Source organism: Leucopleurus acutus, assembly GCF_964270905.1.
Source record: "Leucopleurus acutus genome assembly, chromosome: 6".
NCBI classification, from domain to species: Eukaryota; Metazoa; Chordata; class Mammalia; order Artiodactyla; family Delphinidae; genus Leucopleurus; species Leucopleurus acutus.
Window position 1 is genome coordinate 32,749,949 of NC_139149.1, and position 25,277 is coordinate 32,775,225.

The 25,277-nt window shown below is 39.2% G+C and overlaps 1 protein-coding gene across 1 annotated transcript in view; it reads left to right on the forward strand.

Moving 5' to 3' along the window:
• ARHGAP15 (Rho GTPase activating protein 15) overlaps positions 1-18,355 on the forward strand; it is a gene marked incomplete at its 3' end in the record, with an annotated part of 621,352 nt that extends 602,997 nt beyond the window's left edge. The window contains exon 14 of the mRNA XM_082841317.1: positions 18,172-18,355. Within this exon, the coding sequence (XP_082697443.1) occupies positions 18,172-18,355 (184 nt within the window). The remainder of the gene's footprint in view (positions 1-18,171) is intronic.
• Between the last annotated feature and the right edge of the window lie 6,922 nt (positions 18,356-25,277).

A 25,277-nucleotide genomic window follows, 5' to 3' on the forward strand; every position in this document is an offset into this window, starting at 1 on the left:
GTCTGTTTCCTTAAAAATTCCCAGTGTCTGCCTTTTTGTTTCATTCTTTATTTTAATAAATAAATGTATGTCTTATAGCAAAAATATACATACATACCCTTTATATGTCTATTATATTTAAAGCGTGTACACATATACCTAAGATATTATTACAACCCCTTAAATTTTAGGGTTTCCTTATTTTGCAGCGGAGTACTATGCTTTCCATGTGTTTCCGAGCGTGTCAACTTTCCTTACAAATCATTTCAAATTTGAGGAAGAAAAGAGTTTAAGCTTTTTTTAAGCATTAAATTGTTCAACAAGGACATTAGAACTCTTCCAGCCCAACTGTCTGATTTTCCAAAAGAGGAAACTGAGGCTGAGGAAGGCTAAGTGAATCCCCAAAGTCCTACATGCAATAAAAAGTGGAGCCAGGGGAGGAAACCAGGCTTTCTGTTTCTTCGTACACATTGATCTTCTACATCAATTAAAATTGTGTGCATTTACGAGACAAAGGCTTCCTCACTGAATCACCTTTTTCTCCAGGTACCTATGCTGTGCTGGGTCAGTAAGCCTCAGGGATGTCTACACAATTCTCTAGGTCAGTGAGATGGATTCTTTCTCATTTGGATGATGTAGACATTTCTGTGAAGAAGCAAGACTGCTCAACACAAACCTCATAACTCCTGCATTCTATTTTTGACACCTTAACCTAAAGTAATTTCACACTACCTCATAAAACCTTTGAAAATGGAGCATCCACAGATGATATTTTGCACTTACTGAATTCTCTTTTCCAAAAAAAAATACCTCTAAATGTTACATAAGATTGCTGTATTTCCAAATTCAATTCTCCAGTCATCCTCTGTAATTTTTTTTTTTCAAAAGAAGTAAAAAGAGAAGACAGGGGAAAGGAGAAAGGGAGAGGATTGACATGGAAAAGGGCTCAAGGGTTTCACTGATGATCTTGACTTCCCTCCTGGACTTAAGAAAGAGAAGCTAACAAGAGTGGCTGTGGGTTTCCCTGGTGGAACACTGGTTAAGAATTCGCCTGCCAAGGCATGGGACACGGGTTCGAGCCCTGGTCCGGGAAGATCCCACATGCCGCGGAGCAACTGAGCCCGTGTGCCACAACTACTGAGCCTGCGCTCTAGAGCCTGTGAGCCACAACTACTGAGCCTGCGTGCTGCAACTACTGAAGCCCGTGCGCCCTAGAGCCCATGCTCCGCAACAAGAGAAGCCACTGCAAGAAGCCCGCGCACCTCAGCGAAGAGTAGCCCTCGCTCACCGTAACTAGAGAAAGCCCGCACACAGCAACGAAGACCTAACGCAGCAAAAAATAAATAAATTAATTAAAAAAAAAAAAAAGGAGTAGCTGTGGACAGCTTTGCTCTGACTGTAGATAGAAAAGTATAAGGGAGTACCTCATTTTTGTTCAGTTCAGCTCACTTTCTGCTTGAGCAAAACACATCTGGGTGAGGAAAAATTTAACCTGCCAGTGACCTATAAAGCAAAATCAATTTGTAATAACAGGAAGGTATAGAATACCCAAATTTCCTACTGCAATGAAAACAGGAGTAAAGTAGAAGGTAACACATCACCTAAACTCAAAGATTTTGCAATCTAATTGAGGGAGATAAAACATATGTGCATGAAATACCTTAGAGATAAAAATAAACCGTCAACAATAATGTAATACAATCTGAGTGTTTAAATGCCAAGAAAGCAAATAACGAAGTGATCAGAATACAATTCGTAAAGGCTTCCTCGTAGAAACAAACTTAAATATGGTTTTGGTTACGGTGACTGACATACAGTGCAAAGCCATTCAAATGTGTGTGCCCGTAAGGATAGACAAACAGGGAAATGGACCTCCGGACCCTGAATTAATGCAATCTGCTTTCGTTATCTTTTTTTTTTTTTTTTTTTACTTTTTTTTAATTAATAGATTTTTCAGAACCGATTTAGGTTTACAGAAAACTGAGCAGAAATTACACAGTTTTCATATGCTATCTAGCCCCACACACCCCCAAACACACATGCAGAATCTCCTCTATTATTAACATCTTGCATTAGTGTGGGACATCTGTTACAATTGATGAGCCAACATCAATACATTATTATTAACTAAAGTCCATAGTTTACATTAAGTTTCACTCTTGCTGTATATTATATTGATTTTGACAAATATATAATAACATATATCCACCATTATAGTATCATGCAGAATAGATCTACTGCCCTAAAAATCCTCTGTGCTCTGCCCAGTCATTCCTCCCTCTCCCCTAACTCCTGGAAACCACTCATCTTTCATTATCTCCAGAGTTTTGCCTTTTCCAGAATGTCAGATACTTGAAATCATACAGGCTTTTTAGACTGGCCTCTTTCACTTAGCAACATACATTTAAAATTCATCCAAATTTTTTTTTTTTTTTTTTTTTTGCGGTACACGGGCCTCTCACTGTTGTGGCCTCTCCCGTTGCGGAGCACAGGCTCCGGACACACAGGCTTGGCGGCCATGGCTCACGGGCCCAGCCGCTCTGCGGCATGTGGGATCTTCCCGGACCGGGGCACGAACCCGTGTCCCCTGCATCGGCAGGCAGACTCTCAACCACTGCGCCACCAGGGAAGCCCCGTCCACATTTTCTCATGGTTTGATAGCTCATTCCTTTTTATCATCAAATAATATTCCATTATTCCATCCCATAGTTTGTTTATCCATTCACCCACTGAAGGACATTCATAAACTTTTGAATTTAAAAACAAAGTTTTTTCAACTTAAGTTTTTTAACCAATGCATTACTTAGGTAGGAAATACAGTTCTCAGAACACATACTCTTTTCACCTTGAGACTTCTTTGTCTAGGGGAGTATGTTGTCATTTTCTATAACATGATAGTAGGTCATCATTTCTCTCCTTATACTTGTGAGTCATGGGCCACCTCACCCTTTTGCTTTCATTCTTTGGTAATGTGCAAGCAAAGCATTTAAAAATATATAACCAAAAGATGAGAGTTACAAAATTAAGTTCTGAATTTTTAAATTGAACATGGTTATTATCAAACATCTATTGGGGTTTATGTCTTTTCCTTTCCTCTAGAACTACAAGGATGTTTTGTCTTCACAGGAAATCAGACTATAAATCTAAATTTGAAATTATGCCTTTTTCTCTCTTCTTTAGTCACAGTGTTAATTATTTCCAAAGAAACAATTTTATGACTTTTTCAAAAGTGACATCCCAGGCTGTTGTTGATTCTCTAAATGGAGCCAAATGTCACCTGGCGTACCTGTGTCTTCCTTTTTGACACCAAATAACATTGATAACCAAATTATTCTAGCAATAATAATTTGAAAAGCCTCCCCCACCTGCCATTTGAAGGAAATTTTCAATGAAAGCCATTTATTTGGCTCCATAATTATGTATACATTGTTGATTTTAAGACAGCACACAGGAGGCTTTGCCAGAAAAATTTTAAAGTTTAAGTAGAAAAAATAATCACAATATCTTTCTGTCATTTGCTGCTTGTATTTGTTTCCTTAAAATGCACAGCTAAATGCTCTCTACACACAGATATCACTTGGTAGGCGGGGTGTATCTTATTACTGGGTTATTTTCCAGTACATTTGGCGTAGTTAAGGTAAAGTGTATTAACTTTCTCTCAAAATAAAGATGAAAACGGAGTTGTAGCGGTTGTGAATGCTTCAGCCATTGTCAGGAAGTTAAGAACTGACAGGAGGTCCAAATAATCAACTCTGCCTGGTGCATATACCGTAGTTTTCCCCTGGGATATCCGGTCTAATCCTACAATGTATCTGACTGGCATGAATGTAGAATTACTTTCAATAAAGATTTTATTTCAAGCTTGGATGATTTCCCCCAAAACATCTTGTCACTAAGGCAAAGTATATCATAGAATATCTGATTTTTTTTTCCCTCCAAGTCAGCTTTTGTGGGTGAAAAATACACATTTCAACTCAAGTACTCAACTCAGGTCAATTCGCTGTAAAAATCACATTTTAACATATCTAGACTGATTAAAGGTTTGCCGCGTTAAAGAAATCGGGGAGCTGTCAAGGAGAACTTACCCTAAAGTCTGCAAATGTAAAGAATAAGTAACACATTTGCTCATCTACAATTTTCACCCCCCCTGCAGTAAACTCCACGCAAAGAGCAAGCAGGACAGATGCCTCCACAAGCTGACACCGAGCTTCTAGAATATTTGTCGTTTTGCAAGTAAGGGCTATTTAAAGGTCACACCTTCCAATAAGTATAAGGTTGGTTCCAGGCTATAGGAGAAATATGAATGGCCTGGTCATGATCACACTAAAAATAATCTTCATTTCTCTATTTATCCTGCTCTCTGTCTTTATCCTGTTCTCTTCCTTCCTGATGCCAGATTAAGTCAGCATGTCAGGATAGGGGAACCGTCAGTAGCAACACTACTCTAATTTGAATTCACTGCAGTGTTTCACTTGGTGCTCGCTTACATTATTTCAGCCTTGGTGTCACTTTATTTAATTTATGCTTGGTTCATATACACTTAAAAATAGCTTAGGTTACCTATAGTCTCACCCCTTACTCACTAAAAGCACACAAATCACATGGTTTAGTCCTGGTAGGATAGAAGTAATTTTTTAATATTTAATAATTATAGCACATTTTACAATGTTTTAAATTCAAAATCCCTCTTATCTCTATTATTATACTTTATGACTAACATATAATATTATGATAAAATGTATGTGCAAGAATGAAAACTCAGCATGGATAACAGCAGATGAAACTTGAGAGAGGCACAAAAAGGTCTAGATTTGAGTCATAACAGGTGATTACAGAGGTGTGTGCTGAACAATAGACTCATGAGTTAACCTGACGTCCATATGTACAAGGACAGATGCAGAAACTGGCACAATTTATTTCTCCACCACACTACAGATTATAAATTCATGTGTGTAAAAGCAAAACAAATAGTTTCTATCTTTAAGCCAAGTATTATAAACATTTTGAAGGGGTTTGTATTTCTGCAGATACATCAAGCATTTTACCTAAAATAGAATTTGATGGTCAGATTTTAGATGGCCAAGAAAAATGGTGTCACTATCTTTAACTTCAACCATCCATAGTATAAACCAGATAAAAATTACATTTTATTCTAAACTCCTCTCACCAGTTTTGTTCAAACTGGGTACATGTTAGAATCTCATTGTCAGATAATACATGGGAAGGAAAGGCACCCTGCACACTTACAGGCCCTTAACTAGCTCTCAAGAAATATTATCTCTGTTCATCTCTGCCTTCGTGTTCTTATCATCTGGGAGCAGGTATGAAACTCGAGTGTGCCAGAAATGTAAATATTGTGCCACAATTGAAACTAATTTCCCCTGTGAGCCCTATTCATCTAAATGATTTAAATTTAATCAGTTCGGAGTGTCTTCTAGACACTTCTAGACATTTTCCTAGATCCTTTCTAGTTCTGGAGGGCTACGTATGGCCTCGGCATTTGGTGGGGGGCAGGGAGAGCATCCGTTTATACAGTATTTCAATAAGTGTTTACTGAGCACCTAGTACTATGTGCCAAACACTAATCTGGGTCTAGGAATACAGCACTAAACAAAAACAGATAAAGTCCTGGTCCTTAAGATGTTTACATTCTACTAGAGAAAGGTAGTAAAGCAGATAAGCAGGGTAGTAAGTGTCTGGCTTTTGTCACCTGTCCTGGCTTGTCTTCATTTCCTTCTGGTTTTCTGTCATCATCCCCAACTTCCAATTCCAGGTCTTGGTTTCAGTCACTGGTCAGACAGACACTGTGGAGTTATCTTGTGCCACCCTTGCGTAGATACACCATGCGGTAATTTGTCTTTATTCCTGATACACTGAACATGAGGAAGTCTGGAATTTTTTTATAACCCTAGGTTTTCCCCAAGGAGGGGAATATGGGTCTATCTGATCTCAGAATCCTCAAACCTTCCAACAGCCCACATCCCCAGGGAAGGGGGATAAGAAGGACTCAGGATTGGGCCGCATTCATGGGACCTCACCAAAGTCTCAGCTCTCTTTTTAACTCTCTTTCTACCGATCCAGAGAAATCTTTCTCTTGTCTGGCAGCAGGGCAGCCTGGCTCTTGATCTACCTTCCAATCTATTGGTTAAGCCATCGCTGCAACTCTGAGTCCAGGGCACTTAGGCCGAGTCCTTTTCAATTCAAATGCCCTAGCTTACAAAAATCCAAAGCACTTTCTCTGCTTTTCTGTTGTACCGTCCCTCCACTGAAGACAAAATGCTGCTGATTGAATCTTGGAGAAAAGAAAGAGGCATTAGGAAGGGTGGGGAAGAAACCTCAGTTATTATATATTATCCCACCTCATCTCTAACGATAGTTTGACTTTCCCAGAATGTTCATTCTTTCGTCATTAATCTGGAAGCCCAAACCAAACCACACTTTAAATGTCATTCACTTTGCCATTCAATACGGGAATCTGGAACATCTCTGAATGCCTCCTGATGGGGAACTCAGGCTCTTTTTAAGTGCAGAATGTTTAATAACCTTGATAGATAGTCCCCCTATTTTTCTAGTATACACTTGGAAAAATCTATACCAAATATTAATAATAGTAATATCTAAGTGATGGACTTATCAGGGATTTTTAGTTTCTATTTTGACTCATCTACATTTTCTAAATTTTCTATAATAACTGTGAATCTTTTGAAGGAGTCTAGTCTATTTTCATAACTCTAATTCGTCGTATGGAGGTGAAATTTGTCTCTGGGCCAATTCCAGGAACTGGATTTACTAGAGGAAAGTAGACTTTTTCTTCCATATCATGGCTTTTTGCTTTCAGTCATCGTGGCTTCCCTAATTGTTCTTTTTTCCAAACCAAAACACCATCAGTCCCTGCCCTGTGTCACTGAGGAGCCTGTCACTCTGCTTCACACATTCACCCTGGAGCCTCTATTTGTGCAGCCTCTCAGAGTCAAGTCACTGTGAGAAACATCTAAAGCTTGTTTTTCCTCAGAAAGTAAAATTAAGTGTGGACGAATGAATGCTGACACCCAAACTACAAGTGATTCTCTTTCAGCTATTCTGGGACCTTTTAAATAAGGAAACAATTTTCTAGAAAACTGCTGAAGATTTGATAGATGCCCTTAGCGAAATAGCTGTTCTCCTCACCTATGTGAAAAGAAATTAAAAAAAAAAAAAAAAAAGAGGTTGATGAATCCTGACTTTGCATATTGATAGTATTCCTTTTAGTTTTATCTAACATCACAAGGCAAATATTTAAGTTCTGTATTTTCCACTAATGTCTTATAATTAGGTGCCTTATTCTGCTAGGCCTAATTAATGCTGACCCACGCACACCCCCAATGTTCTATATAAAACGTTACTAGCTCATACTAGTGTTTTAACTGCCTTATTGGACAAATTCCAAGTAAAGAATAATAAACAGTCTTATATTTTTTTTTCTTTTCTAAAAATACTCCCAACATGTAATACATTTCCTAGCCTTTCTCCCCTAAATCCAGGGCAGTGTCTTCCCAGGATGGTGATATTATCCATGGTTATTGGTAGATCAACAGAGCTCAGGGAATAAAAATTAAGACTTCTTTTACTGCGGACAAGGTCAAATCTGAATGGCTAAAACCATTTTAAAGCTTAAGAGAAAACAGCTAAGGGAAACAATAGCTGAAACTCTCAACCAATCTCACAAATAGTGCGTTTCTTTTCACAGTGAGAAGTGAATGCTCTCAGAAGTTTAAAACACTGTGTGATTCTGGAGAAAAAGATAATATGTATTCATTTGGTTTTTCTTCCACCTGAACATCCTTCTCATCCCTATAAATATATCCTTGGATGTGAGTTAGGTGATTAAAAAATCAAAATATGTCACCCAAGACTTGTGCCAACTTTCTGACTCACTTCTCTTCCACGTCTGCCTCAGGCCTCAGGCCTCAACATTAAGAAACCCCTTGATTTCAAACCCCAAATTCTTGAATCTTAGTTATTTGTGGAAAGAATATCTATCTCCCAGAGTAATAAAGATCTGCATCTTCATCTAGGTGCTACTGCCACTTAACTACATGATGTTGGTCAAATTATTCAATCTTTCTCAGGCTCCTTTTGTCCATCTGAACATTTTCCTTCCCATCTGAAAAAGAAAAAAAATGGGAAGATTCCTAATGTATATTAAAGTTATCATGATTTAAACAGCAAAGTACTAGCTAAGAGTACACACAGAAATCATCCACAGAGTAAAAATACCAGGTGTGTGTGTCTGTGAGTTGTAGGAAGGTAGCATCACAAATCAATGGAGAATGGAAATTTATTCAAGAAATGTGGTTGGGGGAATCAGCTAGCTTTTGAAGAAAAAGAAGATAGAGATTACCATCACATTTCAAACAGTAAAATATACTGAGATGAATTAGAGGATATGAAATGAAATCATTTTTTAAAGTTAGGAAAAAATATTAATGACATTTATCTGATTTATTTAAATGGATGAATTTTATAATAACAAAAACAATGATAGAAATTCCAAAAGAAAGAGTGCTAGATATGACCACACAAAATTTAAATAAACAAAATTAAGGAAAAAAAGAACGGGGAGGATATAAGTACAACAAAAGTAATGAAGTATTATGCATCTTAATACATAAAAAACTCACAAATCTATATGTACAAGGATGTTCATTGTAGCATTGTCTGTAACAGCAAAAAATTAGAAGCAACCTGAAAGTCCATCAGCAGGGGAATGGTTAAATAAATTATTTCCATATTATGAAATGTAACAACATTTTTTTTAAAGGGTGAGGTATTTTTATATGTACTGACTTGGAAAGATTCCCATGATATATAGTTAAGGGGGAATAAAGCAAGTTGTACCATATTATGTACTTTTTTAAAAAGAAAAAAATATATATATATAGATAGATAGGTAGATGGATAGATAGAAAAGCATCCAGAAGGAACACCCATCTGTTAATTAGAATTATCATGAAGGAGTTTGACTAGAAAACCAGAGTATTTTACCTTTTTATTCTACATACTCCTGATTAGCACACTGTTAAAGACTATGTGTTAGTTTTGTTATACAAAATAAGTAAGTGGATTAAGTAAACAAATAAAATGATATGCTCTCAATAGGAAAAAGGCAGGTGATATGAACAATTGTTCACAGAAGAAAAAATCCACATGGCTGTTCTTTTCTTAACTTCTTCCCCATTACCTAACTTCAAAGAATCCTAAATTCAAACAATGACAATCATTTTTCACCTATCAAGTTAGCAATTATTTTAAAAAGAATAAAACCAAGTGATAATAATGCTAACAGGACTATGGGTTGTCATGTTACATATCCCACGTTATCATATTTTAAGAAAAGAGAACCAATATCTTAATCTAGCACAAGTTCTCAAAGTGTGGTCCCGGGACCAGTTGTATCACCTCTAGGAACTGTGACAAATGCATATTCTCAAGTCCTTCTCCAGAGGTGCTGAACCAAAAATCTGAAGGTGAAGTTCAGCAAACTTGTGTTTCATATGGTTTCCAAATTACTCTCATGAATGGTAAAGTTTCAGAACCATCGATCTAATTGTTACATTTCTACTATTTTACCCTGAGGCAGGGTTTCTCAACAGCAACACTATTGACATTTTGGGCTGGATAAATTCTTTGTTTGGGGGACTCTCCTGTGCATTGTAGAATGTTTAGCAGCATCCTTTGCCTGTACCCACTAGATACCATAGCAACTCAACTCCCCCACCCCGCCCAGTCATGACAATCAGAAATGTCTCCAGACATCACAAATGCCTAATAGGGGGAGTGGGAGTGGGTAGTTGCCCCATTTGGAAACCACTGCCTAAAGAAATACTCCAAAATGTGGAGAAAGAGTACAAAAAGATTTTTTAATACATCAATTTCACTTATACTAAGAAATCATAGGGTACAGCCCATTCTGTCCCATATAAGATAATGAGTAAAAAATATATACTACTTATATAAAACATGGGAATTGCTCATGATAGAAGTGAAAAACGGTGACTACAAAATTATATAGAAAGTATTTTCTTGAATATGTATATGTAAATAAATTACTTATACATTTATATTAAATGCTGGCAGCGTTATTCTCTTGCTCAAAACCCAAGGTTGAATTCCCATCACTGTTAGAATTAAGTCCTAAATCCTTACCAAGGCCCATGGGTCCGCCCACAGCATCTCCTACCTTCTCTGCCTCACTCTCCTCTTCTCTATTCCTAGAACCACCCAGCCCAACTTCACCACTGGGGTTTCTACCTACTTTTCCCTGCCTGGCGTTTTCCTTCCCTTGGTGTGTGCACATAAGCTGTTCTCTGCCCCAGCGTCCCTTCCTTAGAAAGAACTTCTGAGCACCTTGTCTGCCACATGTGCACTTTCCACCTCTCTACACAGTGGAATAATCTAGGGGCTGTATTATCTACAGCCAGCCAGGCTCCACTCATTCTTGGTAAAGAAGAATCTCTGGGGATGGATTCTAGGCCAGGACAAACGTTTAAAAGGCTCCCAGCGTCAGTGGAAGAACCACCACTTCTCTTAGTTTTTCTTGAAGTACCTCAGTGCCTGAAATCACACCGTATACTGATTAGTGTATTGTTTGTTGTCTGGTTCCCCCGCTAGATTGTATGCTGCATATGGGCAGGGATTTTGTTTTACTCACTGCACCATCCTCAACATCCAGAACAGCATCAGGCACCTAGCAGGTGTTGAGTAATAGCAGGTCTACTGAGTAACAGATTTTTATGAATGAATAATGGGTACCTTGAGTTACTGTTCACAGTTGCTGGTGTGGTTTTTTCTTTACTATACTTTACTAAATTTTCAAATTCTAATAGAATGTATTACTTTATAATCATAACAAAAGAAATTAAAGCTGATTTTTAAGTCTACCTTTGAAAATTGTGATATATTTGAAGCACAGTGATTAATACATAAAAGATATTCAACAAATAGTAACTACTGTTAGTGTTCCTTTTGATATTATCTACTATGTAAGGGCTTTGGCTATGATATCCCATTTTATCCATGGTTGTTATCACCTTATAGAATACATATTCCGACCAGAAATAAGCCATTTTGAAGTCTATGGGCTAGTCACTTTTTTTTATTTTATCACTCCTCCTATCTTATTGTTCTGAATATTGCTTTAAAGATACATTAGACTCTCCCTGTAATGGCCAATCAATATAAATATGAAACAAGTGAATAATTGAAAATGTTTCAGTCTTTTGCAATGAAATCAATGCAAAGAGGGTACTCAATAAATGCAAAGAATAAGGCCATGTTACCTGTGAATGTGCGACTGCCATATAAAGTACCTTTTCCATGATGTGCTTTGAAAGAATTACATACACGTAGCTTTAAAGATAATTTAAAAGCAAAAATGTCAGAATATAGCAGTAATTCCTTTTTAGGAGGATAGTTTTTTGCTTACTTTGGAAAACAATAATATGATATTTAAGTATAAAATTGAAGACTTTACAATTAGTTTAAATCAATTAATTTATAAATTTGCATATAAAAAATGACTGAATCACCAGTGAATCACTGCCTTGAACTACATTAGTATTAAATGCAAAAATATTTCTGAATGGTCTTCTGCTTTTGCAATATTTGAAAAATTTTCTAACATATAGCCATGACTTTAAGGGAGAAGGTAGAATTCCTGCTAAGTCCCCAGTCTTTAAAAAAAAATAAAAAGGCCAGTGTAGACAGCAGTATAGTTTGTGCAAATTGAGAGTAGGCAAGCATATGGTTAGCATGGAACCCCCGCCCCAAAGTAGTTATAGCACATAGGAAACATAAGTTGAGCACATTGAAAATTTATTCTATATTTAACAGCCTCTCTTCACTGAAATGGTCAAAGTCACAATTAACATTTCACATACAGTGGATGAGCTGTATTTTGCAAGTGTGACCTGATGGCAAAAGTACGTTTACCACCGCACTTTCCCCATTCAAGTTAAACCATCCTAAAGTTATGTCTGTTGGAAAATCACAGCAATCCAGAGATAGGGAAGGGAATATTTTTAGTACACCTCCAATAACCTGAGGCTTGTTCTGCAGGCAATTATGTGGCTTTCTACTTGCTTTGCAAGTCACTATGGTAACAGCAAAGCACAAACTTAAAAGGAAGTTTGCATCCATATATCTGTTTGGAGCTGGACTATTATTAAATGCTTTGGTCTTCTTAATTCAGCATTAATTTTTAGTTTTATAGTAAATCTCTCTTTCATTTTGAATCATTTGGCTGTGATTTTAAGCAACTAAGAAATTCCTTTGAGTTAGCAATTCAGCTCACTTTTGGAAAAACTTACCCAGCATAAGGCTCTGAGGATTTTTTTCTGCCTGGGGTCCAGCATCTATAGCTCTGGATTATAGATTGTTTCTAAAATAATCTAAAATTGATGGATCATTGCTCCGTCCATTTGGGCCCAACAAAAAGTAGCTCTGGTATTTCTTTTCCTTCTTATGCTGTAAACTGTATATCACCTTTTTGATCTCTTGCCAGAAAAATGAATTCTTACCCACTTCAAGATTTTATAAACTTGAATTTACTTAGCGGTATAAGAGTTTCTTTTAAAATGAACACATATCAAGTGCTATTTTGTGAAGAATTCATAAAATCATAATTATTTTTGTCAGGCTATTTTAAACTAAGCAGTGTTAATAAATAGCCTTTTTCAAAAGAGTTGCAGTTTGGGGTATTTTTCCTATTAGTCAAGCATTCACAGGTACTAAACTTTGAGCTTTTCTTGTGGCTGCAAATCACGTATCTTTGCTATAAGGATTTCTTGGGAGTAATCTAATGGTGAGTAAACAAACATGTAGAAGAATTTCCAAATATTGATCTAAGATCTAAATGTTTTTGCACCTTCTTACCATCCATCAATTTACTGTATGGTAATCTCTCAACCATGTCTCTGCTCTCACCTTTCTCATTCAGATGTGGTCTTTTGCCTTTTGGCCTTTGTTTTGTCCTAAAAAGGGAGCTTCTTTCATTTCTTTGCTGAAAACAGGTTAAATTGTAGCTCAGAATTTACAACACTGTCATGGAGTTTAAGGCCAGATGAAATCTAAGCCCTACCAGAGGGGTGGAACTTGCCAGAAATGACCACAATCTGACCTCTTTGAATTAGCTGCTATGGAGTTCTGAAGCCTGGGTGGCATAGGAGGGTAAAATCCGTAATGTTTCAGACTTAGTAGATCCTTAGCAAAGCACACTAGAAGTAACATTTCTTAATGTATGCTGTTTATTGTCTCTCAAGAAAGAGGATCCACAACGTGCAAGTAAGTTAGGGAGCACAAGAGTTACACAAAGATGAACAGGGTTAGTTTTCTGCAGGACTTGTCAGAGCCTTTATTATGCTATTGTGCATTGTAAATTTCCAAGAAGGAAAAATGGCATATAATTTTCTCCAAAACTTTTCTTACTCCAGATTGCTATTTTTGTGAAGTATGTCACAGAGATGGTGTTTTGCAGAACTCACTTTAGTGAAAGCTGTCTTGGAAGTACTGCCAAACCCATAGTAAAAATGTATTTGGTTTCTGAATCAGATCCTCCCCTCCAATAATACAACTCAACTGCATTTTAAACTACTGGAAGTACAACTTACTGTTTTTGAGAGTTTTCCATCTTACATACTAGATTGCATTTTTTTCCATGCAGGGCTTTTATTTCTTTCGATAGCCTCTATTTCTCCTCTACATATGTTTTACTAGTTGAAGCCTTCAGAAATAATGACACTTGCAATGCCCAGATAGTCCCCATAGTGAGAGTGGAAATTATGACACCCATTGATCTGAGGTAAAAAACTGAGATTTGAATAATTTCGTAGGATTGTATTCTAGCTGTATTTTGACATTGTGGTTGACTACTTATGTGGTCCTAAATCAACCACTTAACTATTTAAGAGTCTGTTGAGGTACAGCGTAAGTAAGTTCACATTTGAATAGTGAAGTCTATAACAGCATGAATACATCCATAACAGCATGAATACATTTTCCAGACATCCCCAGTTTGGGAGCCTTCTTTGCTAGAAATATCTATCACCACTCTTTACTATAAAGGGGTTTAATCTAATGTGAATGTTGATGTGAGAATATTTTTGTCTATCTACATGAATCATATAGTTCGGTAGTTGGTGACTTCGACCCCAAAATAGTCTTCACCCTCAGCATTTTCTAACCTAAAGATTGATTGATTTCTCAATATACCAACTACTGGTTGGTTGATATTCAGAACATAAATTGCCAATGAAATACATACACACACACACACACACACACACACACAAGCACACGTTTTGTAACAGAGAATAGGCAAGAAAGCATGCATTCTGTATAATACATATCCACATTTTCTTAACATTCTTTCTTAACTACATTTGATTTTTCTAAAAGTTATTGCAAGTAACTTAATTTTCCCAACTTGGAAAAAATTCCAAGCTGCTAAAAAAATTTAACCTGCAGTAATGCAAATATAACCAGAATACAACACTAAGTGTTATTTGGTAAAATCTACATGTAACAAGATTACTTGAAAGCACCCATTAGTTAAAACTGGTTTTATTAAAGTCACATGGAGAGTGTGAAGAGAAATGGACACAAATAACACAGGTTGAGATGGCATGAATGTTCCACAGTTACACACGCAGAAGAGCTCAAAGTGAACACTTGTCCATGGGAAATTTAGGAAACCGATGACTTGGCAGAAATCCATTACAGGAGTCCTCTCCCATGATCCACTGGCCAAGAGCGAATCCTTTCCCACAGGGGGCTCTGACAGCCCGCTGTAGCCTCCTACTCTTCACTCCATTGAAACTCAGCCTTGCTTTCCTCTAGATTTGGTCCTGCTCTGGATTCTCAGATCAGGACTTTTGCTGAGCAGGAAAAATATAAAGAACACTGGGAAAATTAAAAAATAATCTCATCCCATTTCAGCCTTCTTTTTCTCCTCTCACAGCTCGAGTCCCACCAGCTATATCTTTCCTGTATGCCCTGGAGACCCCTCCAGTCACGCCAGTTCCTCCAGATAGCCTAGACCTCTTCCAGCTTCTACCCCCATAATCTCCAATAATGACAGCCACAACTGTCCCTTCCAATAATCAGCTTTTGGACGTCCCTTGATTTCTAGCCTCACCTTGAGTTTGACACAATTCTGGTTCCCAGCTATACCCCAAATCTCATTGTTCCTGCTATTGACTGAAATTATAGCCATTATTAACTAGGAAACTATATCTCCCATCATCAATCTGTCTTGAGGTCACCCCTTTCCCCTTTCAGTCTCCCTGGACTCCAGGTCCTAATGTTCTTCTTCTCCCCTGTTGGCCCTATATCAGCCATTCACCTTCATACTTAAATAGGCTTTTGCTTTTTTTTTTTTTTTTTTTTTTTTTTGCGGTACGTGGGCCTCTCCCGTTGCGGAACACAAGCTCCGGACGCGCAGGCCCAGCGGCCATGGCTCACGGGCCCAGCAGCTCCGCGGCATGTGGGATCTTCCCAGACCGGGGCACGAACCCGCGTTCCCTGCATCGGCAGGCGGACTCCCAACCACTGCGCCACCAGGGAAGCCCTAGACTTTTGCTTTTAATTTTACCTTCTTCATGCCCCATGCCTTCTGAGCCCTGTTCTCTGATAGATAATTCTTATCAGCCTAGACCTTTGCTACCTATGGGTAATGTTTTCAAAGCAACTTTTACCTAATAGTTAATTAATTGATCACTTATGTTATCTCTCTCCATATATGTTTAACAAAATTTTAAATTATTATTGTGGCATAGTCAATGAATGAGTTAGCATCCCAAAAAGGTATTACTTTAAATCCAAAAGAGAAAAACTGTCTTCCTTCACAATGAATCATACAAGTGATTTTTATAATCAAGAGGCCTGGGAGAGGCTCAAGAGAGACTTTAAGCCAAGGTAAATAGGTGTATTAAAGAGAAGCAAAGCCCTACTCCATTTGTGCCTACTCCAGGTTAGGAGAGTGTTTTAAAATCATTCTACAGACTTTTGGTAAATGTAGTAGCAAAGTGGCACAGTTTCTTACATTCCAAAGGAAACTCTAAACTTGAAGTCTCTGATAACTCACTGATACTTTAAATATGAGAATCCCTTCCAGAAACGTAGTCATGCCAACATTACGCACAGGTACAAATGCTTTCCATTTGAAGGAGAAGAAAAGTGAAAATGGAAGGCAGAATATCTTGAATATTCAGTCCAAGTTTAAGAGTAATTTTCCCCACAATAAATCCATTGTAACCAGGCTGTCAATCACAATGCTACTGTGAGGAATAAAACTCCAGACCCCCTTATGGAAGGACCAATAACCATGTGCAAGATGGTAGAGTGGCATGTCAGCCCAGTTATTAAGCATAGGAGCCATAACACACCCCAGGGCAATGATGTTTCCACGGGAGCTGCAACCCATCTGCCTGGGTCTGAGCCTCAGCTCTGTGTGATATCAGGCACTTTGCCGCTCTTGGCCTCAGTCTTCTCGTTTGTCAAAAGGGCTTAAATAATAGATACTACCTCATGGGATTGTTATGAAGTTAAATGAGACCCAAAAATTGCTTAGAATAAAATCAACTATATTTCAATTTAAAAATCAAATTAAGTAAAAAATAAATAATAGGGACTTCCCTGGCGGTCCAGTGGTAAGGACTCTGCACTTCCACTATGGAATAGGGGTGCGGGTTTGATCCCTGGTCAGGGAACTAAGATCCCGCATGCCTCTGCGGCCAATAAATAAATAAAATTGCTTAGAATAATACTTGATTTTGCTTGATTACTACTGATATTGATCAGGTCAATGACATCTTGCTGACATCTTGTGGGGAGTCACAAACTGAAGGCTTTGGCCCTTCTCAGTCTCTTTCAGGAGAGAGAAGGCATGGGCTCTTGGTCACCGAAATGGTATGTCAGAGATCTGGGTTTGTGGAGAGATGGAAAGAGAGCAAGTCTTCCTTCCTCCTGCCTCCTCTGAGTGGGAACTAGGTAGGCCCACACAGACCAAACACAGAGTCCGCTAGAGCTCAACCAGTGCCCAGTGGGCTCTGAGACTGGATGCCCCACTGCCTTGCAGTAAAGTATTGTTTTGCCCCACTTTATTCTCTGAGCTTATATTTCCCTTGGGTCGGTGTTCTGCAGGAATGCAGAGTACAGTATTTCTTAGCACCCTGTCCTTCCATGTGCTCTCCCTATTTCCCTAACATCACTAAAACCTAATTTTAATATAAAACCAAGGGGGGTTTAATGGTGAGAATAAGCATTATTTTTTTAAATTTTAGAGTCTCAATTGATAGGAGGGGGCTTTATTTTCTTTTTAAGAGTCCCGTGTTGAAGCAGGCAAGACATTACCAGTAATAAAACTACATCCTAATGTTTCGTTGGTATTCCAGCTCTCCACAGTCCTCACATAAGCAAACATTTCTTTGATTCCAGTGGGACTCTTCTCCTGTGCAAATGCTACAGTCTTCTGCATTTTATTGAGATGTGAGCTAAATTGAGTAAAATGGGTGGGGACACTTAGAATTTTGTTATACACCTAAATGTCCCAGAACCTACCCTCTCTACAAAACATATTGCAATTAGCATTTGTCAGGAATACTTTACTCATGCTAATCACTAAAAACTTAATTATTTTTTCGGTCCTTCCATCATGAATTATGTGTCTATTATTCTATTTTTTGTGTGTTTGGCTTCTTATATATTCTGTGCATGTTTCCTCCATTGACTATAACCACTTCACAGGTTGAATCTTGTTAACTCTCCACAGTAATTTTTCTCATTTTTGCTAATTTATTCATTCATTCATTCCACAAACATTTATTAAGCACCCACAATGGCCAGGTATTATGGGGATAGAATCCTCCCCCCAAAAGTCATAGGTTCTATTTCCATACAGTAAAGCACACAGAGTAGAAGATTAAATAATGCTGTGGTCTAGTAGTATTTCTGGAACCTGAATTTTTTTTTTTTTTTTTTTTTTTGCTTGTGTTGCATTCTGTGTTTTGCCAAAGCCAATCACTGCCCTCATTCTCCTTCTTTAAGTTGAAATTTAACGAAGAAAAAGGATTCAAGAGCACAGAACTTTATAATTCAAAAGTAGCCACAATTTTATTCAAACTCCAATGGGTCTTTTTTTTCTCTCTCTCTCCATAGGATAGTGGCCGAGGCATCCAAGAACCTCATGTCCACACAAAGCCTAGGGATTGTATTTGGACCCACCCTTCTGCGAGCTGAAAACGAGACAGGGAACATGGCGGTGCACATGGTGTACCAGAACCAGATCGCCGAGCTCATGCTGAGCGAGTACAGTAAGATCTTTGGCTCGGAGGAAGACTGACAGACAAGACGAGTTACTGAGTATGTTCACATCTGTCTCGAGGCCTCATATTTTTACGTTTCTGTAAACAAATTTCTGAAATATTTTTTTCCATTCAAGTGACAGATGCCTCATTTTGTAAAAACTTAATGATGATTTTGTGTTTAAGTTCCAAACATTTGAATAAAATAGTTGACAGTATTTGCCTATATGTGTTCTACATTAACCCCTTCAGTGTTGTGCATTCCAGCACTTCTAGGCATACATTATGCATGCTCCATGCTATTGAATATTGTTCAGAGGACAGCATATATCCAAAAATAGCCTTAATTCGACTCCCAGGCATTGGATGTGTGGTTGTGTATGTGCAGACATGTGAGTGAGTGTGAGTGAGTGTGATTGAGAGTGTGGGTATGTGTCCACACAGGTGAGCCTCTTCACTACCCTGGCTGCCTCAGGCCTCTGTCCATACGCCCACGGGTACACGAGTAGAACCAAAAGACGGGAGAAGGCAGAAATGAATACTTTTTAAATAGAACAAAGGAAATCAGGATCCCAACCAAAATAGACATATTTCCTCTTTCAAGAACCTTTTCGTTAAGCGTAAATCTAGTCCAGCTATCCTTGGCGCTAGATGCTGAAATTTACAAATACATGTTGAATGGCATTTTTTCTGAAGAAAAATGGCAGTTCAAAACATTTGCCATTGGATATGTTTTGTTTTGTTTTGTTTTTGCGGTACGCGGGGGCCTCTCACTGTTGTGGCCTCTCCCATTGCAGAGCACAGGCTCCGGACGCGCTGGCTCAGCGGCCATGGCTCACGGTCCCAGCCGCTCCACGGCATGTGGGATCCTCCCGGACCGGGGCACGAACCCGTGTCCCCTGCATCGGCAGGCGGACTCTCAACCACTGCGCCACAAGGGAAGCCCTGGATATGTTTTTTTACATATACTATTTGCAGTCCCATAAACATACTGTCTTATAAATTAGAAGCAAAATTAGTGCCCTGCAATTTTGATCTTTATATTATACAGGAATTGCATGACTGTTCATTTTTAATGTTAACATCCATTTTGAATCTTCATCAGACTGTATATCTTCCTTTTCCCTGGCTATGTCATTTTATGTAGAATTTTTATTATGCTTCTGAGGATGCTTTATTGGTGAATTACATTAAATCCATCTAGAAAGAACTTTTTTTAAAAAGGCTTTTTTTTCATATGCCCTAAGGATTACTTGGACTTGGATTGCTTTATCCATTTGATGGTTAATTTCAGTTGTCATGGATAAACAAAAGGGTAACTGTCTAGAATATATCAAACATTGTTTTATTTTGAAAACTGTGTTCTAGCTGAACACATCTCATAGCCTGTTTTGTGAAATTATTCTGCTGATATAAATGTAGACTTATGTTTGACAGCTTTTTAATCAAATTCAAACGGAATAAATAAAGCTAATCCAGTGCGATAAAGAGTAAGTCTAGTTATCGATTTGTTCATAAAATGAAAAATAAAGCATGTAAATAAAACACGTGAAGCACGGATCCAAGAGCAAACACTTAGAGCAGTAAGGAGCTCAGAGGCCTGGGCTGTCTGCGTGGGTGGGGTATACGGTGGAGGGAGAGCGGCTGCTCGAGAGACAGCCAGATGTGCACAGCTCCAGCATCCACGGAGCTGCCTGAGGAAGGAGAGGTTTCCCTTACCCCTGTTGAATGTCTTCATTTTGGCAATGGCGCCAGTAAGTTGGCTGATGGCCAAGAACACAAGCGACCACAATAAATGCTGAAGTGTGGTTTCATGGAGTGGGACATATACAAATACCACAAAGCCAAGGAAAGTCACATGAGGCAGAACCCCATGATCTAAAGTTGCTGGTAGCAATGAGCTAACAGACTTGCAGCTTTAAGCTCTTCTTTTATTCAAAGTTGTGCTTGTGCCTTTCAGAAAAACATGGAGACATGAAACAAGAGTTTCTGGCATTCAAGTCCTCCTCATTTCCATGACATTTCATATTCTTAATTAGGTCTTCTCCAAGGCTTTCATTGCTTCTTAGTAGCCCGGGTGTTAAACTCTTATCCCTTCCCGTGTCCATCTTTAAAGTAATTCTGGGGGCAATAGCCAGAGAGAAGAAGCGCTAGCAGCCACAGCGACGTGGCACTACCTTCTCTGAGCAGGGACTCACAGCCCCTTGCCTCTGCTGCCTTCCAGATTTATGATCTTCAAAAGCAGCAGCTTCTTGATTTCCAATCTGATGGGATTTAGCCTTATTCAAACCCCAGCTGTGTCCTGTCCCTGCCCGCTAAGGGCATTTAATCAAAGACTGTGTTTCCTCTCTGGAAGAAGACCGTTCCAAGGTGCTGAGCCAAAGCGCCCATCACAGGATCTGACTTATACACACTAAAGGCATAAAAAAGTTTACGCCGAAAGGTCATTAGCTTCCATAACATCTCAGGGACAACGATGATGCTCGTTATCCACTGTTCCAAGTTTAAAAGCCAAGATTGTAGGTATACTAGGTTGCCTCGCTGAGGGGTTAGATTTTATAAAACTGATCAACATTCTCCATCAAGAAGACATTTAAAGACAATGAGCATTTCTTAATCACCTTATCTGATCCAGGTGCAAGTCTAGACTCTGCTGATCGAATACAAAGTAAGGCAAATGTTACTACACTAGGCAGTTTCACAGTCCGGTAAGGAAAACAATCACCTAAGGATTAGTTACAGTTCAATACCAGATCAGGCGCTCAGCCCTCTTAGTGACCATGTAGCCCCAGGGTTTAGCACCTCGACACAGAGATGCTCAAAAAGTATTTTTTCCAGTTTTATTCATAAGAAAGTATTTTTGAATGGGTGAATGAGCAGAAGCTGGTACAGAGGTGTTAAAGTTCAGTGGTTGACAAAGAACCAAAAAACAGATTGTGCCTGGGAGAGTCAGGTGAAGTTTCACTAGGAAGGTAACCCTTTCAATCTGGCCTTGACCCATGAGTAAAACTAACCAAAGAAAAATGTAGAAGACACACTAGGGAGCAGGAATGGCATGAACAGAGTCGCGAAAGACCTAACCCCTCCAAGGAAAAGTAAGAAGCTCACGTGAAGCACACGCCTGGCAATTTTGGAGAATAGAGTTGGAGTCAGATACAGGATGTGATAAAATATTTAGATTTTATCCTGTAGGCAAAAGAGATCCAATGGAGGTTGTAAAATGAGAAACTTTGTTTCTTAGAAAGAGAATCTCTAAATTCACCAGTGGGCAGAAGAAAACAAGGTACTTGGAGGACACTGGCATTTTCTCGTGTGTGGGCTTATATGTGTGTGTGTACAGCTTTTAACATTTTCTAGGAGTGCAAGAGATAATCTTGTACTCTTAGAAGCATTTATATATTATGATGAATAAATATTTTAAAGAAATCATAACCTTAACATAATGGAAGTCCAAAGCAGTCTCCCTGGAAAATCAGGCTAGTTAGCATGTCCAATTGCAGCACGGCTTTTCCTCCCAGGACACGGGAGCTTGTCCCTCTTTCCTACTCACAGAGCTTCTTGGAGATGGTATTTATTCCATCTTATATGTTGCAGGTCTGACTTTACTTAGCATGTGCCATATGACAGGATCACCATGCCACAGCTAGTAACTGAAAGCCATGTGATAGTTCTCTCTCTCCAATTAGAAAACAAAGGATCCAATTAAGAGAAATTAGAAAAGCTATTAAAAGGGGACAATCACTTGCCACTGGTTGAACACAGCTAGAAATTGACCTGTACTTCTCTTTTCCACATTTATTTTTTGTGAATTATAAGTTTAATCATGCTGTCAATTCCTAATGAAAAGGTCCCGCAAAGATTTTCTGCCCAAAGGACTGTCACTAAGAGTTCTGGGTCAAATTGCTCTGTTGTCAAAAATGAGAAATTAAACCAAAACAATATCAACTCTCTCCTGGGAAACTCAAATCTTAATATGAAAAAAAATTATAAACCAACAAAAAAGAAAAGACTTTCTTCAAACATAATAGTCACATATTATTTCCTCAATTAAAAATGTTTCATCTCATCTTTAGAAAATAGGTGGATCTTTTTCTTTTTCTTCAAACCAAGGGTTGCAAACTAAAATGGGTCTCAGTTTTTCAGTTTATGAAATAGAATCATACTTGCCTTATCTCACCTCTTAAGGCTGTCTAATGGAATCATGTGAAGGAAATTAAAACAGGTAATACACTGTGAAAATAGAAGTTGTCCCATCTACCTCTGTCTGGAGGTAGATGATAGATTTCCAGCTTATTGACTAACAATTAACTTTATGATCTTCTGAAGATGATGAGAAGGCAAGTTGGAACCAGACTCCGAAAGGCCTCGAATGTCATACCAAGAGGTGTTTTTTTTTTGCGGTATGTGGCCTCTCACTGTTGTGGCCTCTCCCGTTTGCGGAGCGCAGGCTCCGGACGCGCAGGCTCAGTGGCCATGGCTCACGGGCCCAGCCGCTCTGCAGCATGTGGGATCTTCCCGGACTGGGGCACGAACCCGTGTCCCCTGCATCGGCAGGCGGACTCTCAACCACTGCGCCACCAGGGAAGCCCAAGAGGTTTTATATTAAGTCCATAGTCAATTTTGAGACCCTGAAGGTTGTTTAGCAGCGAAGTGACTTTAACAAAGCTGTGAAGATTCTCCTGGCAACTTTATGAATTACAGTTTGAGGCAGGGAGAAAGTATAGGCACCACTGCCAGACAGAAGATCATTGCCATCATACTATTAACACAGATCTGAATTCAGACAGTGGCAGAAGATTCAGAAACCAATACTAAGGGGCATCGTCCTCCTGCATTTCTGAGCGTCACCCGCCACCTCTGAGTTACGACTGCTCCGTGCAAAGCAGCATTTGTTGTTACACAGGACTCCTCTAGCAGGCCCCTTTCCAGCTGAATTCTTCTGGGTTGGGGCAGAGCAGATTCTGGTATTCTGACAATGAGTCGACATTTGACAGTAACGTCTTAAGATATTTGGACCAAGTCATACCCAAGTCAGAGGAGCACGCATGCTGCCGCCTTCTTCCACAGCATGATTCCCAGGTGATCATCAGGTCATTTCTATCTCACCTGCTCTGATGTCTCCCCCTTCTCTCGGGGCAGTGTGCCTTCTCTGGCCACTCAGAGGACCACCAAGAAAAATTAGTCCTGGAATGACTAATTTTTGATTAGCGAACATTTCTTGAGTGCTTGTTAAGAGCCAGGAACTGCACTTCACACATACTGCTGCACTTAATCTTCATAAGTTTTTGGAGGAAGGTACTGCTATTATCCTTGATTTATACTTGAGGAAACTGAGGGGAAAAAACAATGAAGTTACCCAAGTTCACATAGTAAGTGTCAGGTTAGTGTTTGAAACTAAATAATATGGCTCCAGAGGCCCCTGCCTTAACCACTAGACCATATATGCTCGCTCAATTAGAAAAGAAAAACGTTGAAGAAATGTAAGCAGATGAACACCTAAATATTTATACCCCAGATGTGAGTAACTCCTCCCTCCCCTGTTAAAACACCTGATGAGAGTTTCACTTTCACACTAATTTTCATGAAAGAACAAGAGGGATATTATGTATTTCCCCAAAGAAATACAGAGTACCTTTGTTGTTATGAGTAGATGACTAACTCTCATTCATGTTATCGCTATTATAATTTGAATATTCACGTACCATTTCATTTTTCTACGTTGTACCGACCATGTCACTACATTATGGAGAGGACGGCATGGAAGCCTCCTTTCCCACATCTTTAAAAGTGCTTGTTTGGGTGGCTTCTACTCTATGTTACATCATATTATCCTGTGTTGGATTGTATTTGTCAATGTCCTGTTATCATTCATCATATCATACCGCTTAATATTGTATTGAAATTAAATCTGGCCCTTTAGGGGTCCTGTGCAAGATGAAAAAAATGGGTCCCCAGCAGTCTTCCTCGTAGATATAATTGAAAAAGAGGCAGGCATCAAAACACGCTGTGTCTCATGCTGCTGGAGAGTGATCCTGAATCACCCAAATGATGAGAACACCGCAAACATCATGTACAAAAAGATGACAATTATCTGTAGCAGTGTTGTCAAAATGAAAACATCTAGCTGTCTCGGTGAGAGACCTGGCAGAAGGATACACACGCACGTGCACGCGTGCGTGCGCACGCACACACACACACATACACACACACACACACACACACACACACACATCCCTTGTAGACTCATCCAGCTGCTTTTTGCTATCTCATGCTTGAAGTGAAGCATGCAGGGTCCACGAGATTCTTAAGCAAGCAGCTGGATTCTATAGAACGCTCCTCATTCAATTAGGAGAGTGCTAGGAAAGCAGTGAGGGAGAGAGGTAACACTAAGCCCAGAGTTGGTACTCAGTATATGCTTGTTGGATGAGTGAACCAAGACCGACACTCAGAACATAAGCAACATTAAATACGACTCTGATCCACCATGGGGTTTCTTATCAGCTAGTCATCACAAGTTCTATGTAGTCTCAACTCCCTGGTATCTGTACTGACTCCTAGTCCCGCCTGCAAAGGATCATCAAACAGATAGGCCTGGGGCTTCCCTGGTGGCGCAGTGGTTGAGAGTCCGCCTGCCAATGCAGGGGACACGGGTTCGTGCCCCGGTCTGGGAAGATCCCACATACTGCAGAGCAGCTAGGCCTGTGAGCCATGGCCGCTGAGCCTGCACGTCCGGAGCCTGTGCTCCACAACGGGAGAGGCCACAACAGTGAGAGGCCTGCATACCGCAAAAAACCAACAAACAAACAGATAGGCCTTCAACTGCCTCTTTTGAAGTCTAAGTGCACAAGAAATACTTCTCTCCAGTGGCTCAGTGGCGGAGAGTTGGATAAATGCTATAGAGCATAGACTTTTGGACCAATTTACGAAAATCTCAAAAGCCAAGAAATTCGGCAAATACAA